Raw genomic sequence first — 5,394 nt, forward strand, 5'->3', positions numbered from 1 at the left:
CCAAGTATTTTTTAAGGAGCAGCAGGTCATAGCCTTTATCCTTTGTACAAGATTTGATGTTGACAACAGTTTCCCAGAAAACCTGCATACTATGTGTAGTGAACCTGCATAATTCCTTTTTCAATTCCAAAAAAATTGCGAACTTTGAGGCACTCAATTTATATATGCTTTGAAAACTGCAAATTTTCAAAAATGACCTCCAAAAATTTGAAGGTAATTGTGCTGACTAAAAGGTTTCTGTGAACACTGGTTGTCAACCTTAGGTTTGTTATCAAGCCAACAAAAGTTATATGTATTCTCTTTAGAATAATGAAAAGCTGTGCAGGCATACTCGTTATGATGAGAGACAATCACGTTAATGCAAAGAGCAAATAACAGCTAACCGTTGCACTTGATACAACGTAGCGGCCACATTGAGCCCAACTGAGGTTAACCCTGCAAGTTACAGAGAAAATTCGTTCATCTTACCTACATAATCGCCCATGAAGAGGTAGTTAGTATCGGGAGATTTGCCACCGATCCGGAAGAGCTCTATCAAGTCATGGAACTGGCCGTGTATGTCGCCGCAGACAGTGACGGGGCACTTGACGGGCTGCACATTCCATTCTTCCGCAAGGATGGCACGTGCATGATCGCACAGGTTCTTCACCTCCGCCTCCGACAAGGGCTTGCATTCCAGGAGCTGCTGTATCTGTCTGTCCAAGTCTGAATAGGACGGCATATCTCAATGCAGAGGAGTGCTAGTGCTCACCAGAAAATCTGATCTTCCGCAAGATCTGAAGCACTGCTACTACTTCTACAGCTTCGTCGCAGGTTAGGATTTGAGTTGCGGAAAAAGATGCTACGCCTAAAGGTCAGGGTTAGGGTTTGGAGGAGAAAGTGGGCGCGATGGGGGCTGGGTGAACACACACACACTCTCTCTCTCTCTCTCTCTCTCTCTCTCTCTCTCTGTGCGCGCATTCGCTTGTTTCGCAGTTTGTGTGGGCCTGTGGGTACCGTTGCCAGAGTCAGCGGCGAGGACCGAAAGCAAAAAAAAGCTCCTCTCTAGAAACCCTGCTACCAAAACCAACAAACCTACGTTTCAATTCGATGTGAGTGGTATAAAATTCTGAGGTCCAAGCCCCCCCGAGTACCTAAATCTGCCTAGAAAACGTCAAGGAGAATCTCGGGGCCCAAATCATCGCAAAAACCGTGTCTTGTTTCCCACCCATGGGACACAAGCAAAGAAAAGTCGTACGGCTGCTGTGAATGAAATGAATGGATCCCTCCTCACACTTCTTAGCCTGTAGTAGGCTAGCACACTCCTTGCTCTCGAAGAAGAAAAGCCTGCCCCACATGTGACTCCACCACAATATGATCTCATCATATGCGCCATTGTAACCAACCAACTTACCTAGGTGTTGAAGAAAGAAATTTCTTTTAGAGGGAGTTTATCACCCATGACCCAAGCCAAAGTGCTTTTCTTCCCAAGGTTTATACCCTCTAGAGTCTAGTGAGAGGAGATAGGCTTCCATGGCTAGCCACTCTTCATGGGAGGTGACAAGAGGGGGAGTGAGCCATGTTGTTGGGGCTGTAGCACCACACGTGATTCCATCTACAGTTTTATCAAACAAACAAACAAAAAAAAGGTTTAGGGCTTCGGATAAATAAGAAATCCACTAAGTGCCCCTGATCCCCCATGCCTAGCACTTGAGGTGCCTAAAGACACTCTATGTGAATGAGCCCCCAACTAGATGTTTTCGCTTTTGAAGGTCTTAAGATTGGAATCTCATTCTTGAAGCTTGTCTGACTGCATCATTAATGAGGAGGACCAAGACCTATAGGGTTGCATCATTAGAACAAAGCATAAAAATTTGTCAAAAAGTGATCTCTTTAACTTCACCAAAAATCACCATGCCTTTCGTAAGAGTATAAAATAAACTTGTTATTCATGGAGTGAGGTCACTTCCTCATCATTGGACCCGAGAGCATCATCTTTCTTTGGTACAGTTAAGCAAGGCGAATGTCGTCCTAGTTGGTAGTCTTTGGGCAAAAAAACTAGCCACGTGCAATAAGAACGCTCTATGGACAAAAGCTCAACAAAATGTATGGCCCTTCCAAGTGGATAAGTGGAAAATCACATACCATTTTGCTCCGACTCTTGGAAGCAAATAAAGCCTATGCTTCAAAAAAGTAAAGCTATGTTTGTTATGTGCTTAAAGGCAGAGACTTTATTAATGAGGTTAGCATATAATCTCACTTAAAAGTGCTTTGATTAATTTTTACTTTTGAAACTGACTTCAAGCCTATACAAGTGAGTGGATTACTCATAATTGTTTATCTCTAGTTGGGAGAATTCCTAAGGAGATCATGTCATGATAAAGCTCTAGTGCAAGATTATGCAAGATCATGTTTAAGGGGTTTCATGGACTTAAGTCATGCATTGAGTGAAAGTGTTGATCGTGGGACCTATGAGTTATGTGACCCACCACTCTTGGTACTAGGTTTTGATGAGTGAAGATTTTGAATGTGGGACCTATGGGTTATGTGACCCACCACTCTTGGTACTAGGTTTTGAGTGAAGGTTTTGATCATGGGACCTATGGGTTATGTAACCCACCACTCTTAGTACTAGGAGAGCATAACCCAAATCGAACCATAGCCAATCTCTAGCCTAACAATTGGATTATGGGATCCACTGTTACAAGACACTTAGGTTTGGGTGAGGTGCCCATTTGGGTAGGTTTAGGTTTAGGCTCCAAGGTGCTCCCAATGGACCTATGGTTTGCTTTCCAACAACCAATTGATTTGTATGTTAATGTGTTTAATTATATAAAATGGTGTTTGAGGGCTTATACACAAAGCATAGGCACATGAAGTGCTTATTTCAATTGATATTAGAGCAAGGTATTGATTGTGGGACCCATGGTATTTATGGGCCCACTACACACGATACTAATAAAAAAGGCAATGACCAAGCTTTGTTTACATATTCACACAAGGTCATGGTTGGGGAACTTACCAAAGAGCCAACCTTGAGCCCCGAGCTCAAAAGCTTTGCCCTTGAATGGTGAGAGTTTGTCCACGTGCTTCTCCCACACTCATTGTCACACCAATGTGGTTTCTCCTTCAACAATTGGTGTAGTCATTATCCATAAGGATTTGGAGTGGTAATCCTCACAAGACATAGTCGCTACATAATGCCTACCAAGAAGAGAGCAGAGAAGCAAATGGAGAAGGAGAAGACGAGCCGGCATTTTAAAAAAACAAACATGTGCCATATTGGAAGAGCTACATCTGTGTGATCTGGCATTCATGTGTACATATGCTGGATCTTGGTGATCTAGAATCCATGTGTGCATATGCACATTGGTCAAAGTGACATTAGGCCTTTGCACTATATACACATGAAGGCTAAGGTTATTTCTCTTGTGTGAGTTAACCTAGGATAGATCTAGCTGTGTCATGCCCTTGACAATTTTTAGGTCATGGGGGAACTCTTTATGAGTCTATTTACCATTGTATATTCTTTGTGAATAATAGATGTGGGAGATCCAAAGCTATAAGGCTTAATTCTTTAGTGCTAAGGATATTAAGATGTGACGACGGTTATAGGTTCACTCCAAAAAGTTAAAGGCAAAATTTCAAGAATACTTCAAGCCATCATCACTAGCACCCACCCAAATAAAGTTTATTATAAAAAAAAGGGGGTGTTAGCATGACTCAATGTGCTAGATTTCAAGCAAATGGAAGCAAATCATTGCCACTTATGCAAAACTAAATTAGCTCTAGGAGAGCTTGATCACGCCTTCTCATGACACCTATGCAAAATGAGATAATAGCTCTAGGAGAGCTTGATCATACCTTCTTGTGGAACAAATAATAATATTAAAATCATTTAAGTAAACCATTCTAAGGTTAGAAAGGTCACATACTTGGAAAAAAAAATCTTAAGTTAAAAACCTCATCAAAATTGGGCATGGTTAGCATGCATTAAAAATCCATAACACAATGGTCTGGTAGATTGAGAAAGACAAATAGCAAACAATCTTAAATTTTAATTGTCTTTGTTTACCTTGGTCATTTTCATCATCCCATGGGTTTAAAACTACTCTCCAATCATGCAACTTACTATAATCACACATCCAATACACGTGAGCCAAGAATGGGGTGATGTCAACCTAGTCACACTCAAATTTGAGTTAAAGCATTTATTAATTTTTTTTAAAAGAGGCCGTTGGTTGGGCTGGACTATGGTCTATCACAAATTCGTATATGCCAAGAGGGATTAGGTGCCCAAGGCCGGTTTGCATTGTAACTTCGACACAACTCAAGTGGATCGTGCATCTAATTGACCAAAGACAAGTTCCCAAACAAATAAGTGAAATAACTAGAAGCTAAAAGTGTGTATCAACACTAGGGTATGCTCGATAATAGTTGTTTTGGGCATAGAATAAGTGTGAAATTGTTATAGGAATGTATTTTAAGCTCTCTTAAAAAATTTATTCTACCCTCTCTTAGATAATATGCGGACGCTTGGATTATCTTTGCATCATGCCAAATTAGTTAATATCATGGATGATGCCATTGTAAATATTAATACGTTTAGTGTATGTTTGAGGCCTCCAATGTTTGTTACAATTGGTTTGTATAGCGGGGTGATTCTTGGGTTACTTATGCCTAGCAAATATATATATGGTGATGGTTTATATGCCTATGGAATATTTGTTCACCAATTTATTGTTGAATATTTTATAGGTGAAGAGGGTTCATAAGATTGAGGAGGATGTGCACATTATTATTTTATGGCACACATTTTTGGAAATAAGCTTTGTTTATATTTTAGCTAGCTTGTGCACATTTTGATTTAACTTAGAAGCTTAGATTTATTAAGCTTAGACTTAAACATTCAAACTTGGGTGTATTTATTTGGCGAGCATTTTCGAGCGAGTGCTTTTTAGTTTTGAGGCAAGTAGTTTCTCTCTCTACTCTTTCTGTCTTTGTCTTCTCTACTATCTTGCTCTTTCTCTCTCTAATTTCATAGCATGTTTTTTTTTAAAGACAGCGGGCAACAATGAAACTTCCAATATTGTCCATACATTCCAAGACTTCTGCACACCTACGAGATGTTGAGCACAAGACACCATGGGCCACTATCATTGCAACTTTTTTACAAAGACACCATAGAGAGATAAAACTTCCATTATATTCTAAAGCAAAATTACAATAACACTACAATATATTATAATAAACACCTACGAGATGTTGAACACACATAACAGTACATGAAAGCACGTGTGTACACAGTGTTGTTTACTTCCATGGGCCACTATCATTGCCACTTCTTTACAAAGACACCATAGAGAGATGAAACTTCCATTATATCAAAGTAAAATTACAAAGATTGTAGCATAT

At 39.9% G+C, this 5,394-nt stretch overlaps 1 protein-coding gene across 2 annotated transcripts in view; it reads right to left on the reverse strand.

The window, feature by feature from the left end:
• LOC147619756 (serine/threonine-protein phosphatase PP2A-2 catalytic subunit) overlaps window positions 1–1,247 on the reverse strand; it is a 59,161-nt gene extending 57,914 nt beyond the window's left edge. The window contains exon 1 of one of the 2 annotated variants that reach the window (XM_086825587.1): window positions 469–1,247. In XM_086825587.1, coding sequence (XP_086681713.1) covers window positions 469–721 — 253 coding nt within the window. In that variant the 5' untranslated portion in view covers window positions 722–1,247. The remainder of the gene's footprint in view (window positions 1–468) is intronic. The other variant, XM_086825586.1, reaches the window with a different exon arrangement.
• Window positions 1,248–5,394: the final 4,147 nt, after the last annotated feature.

Source organism: Cibotium barometz, chromosome 32 (genome assembly GCF_041138505.1).
Source record: "Cibotium barometz isolate CiBa-2024 chromosome 32, ASM4113850v1, whole genome shotgun sequence".
In the NCBI taxonomy this organism is placed as follows: Eukaryota; Viridiplantae; Streptophyta; class Polypodiopsida; order Cyatheales; family Cibotiaceae; genus Cibotium; species Cibotium barometz.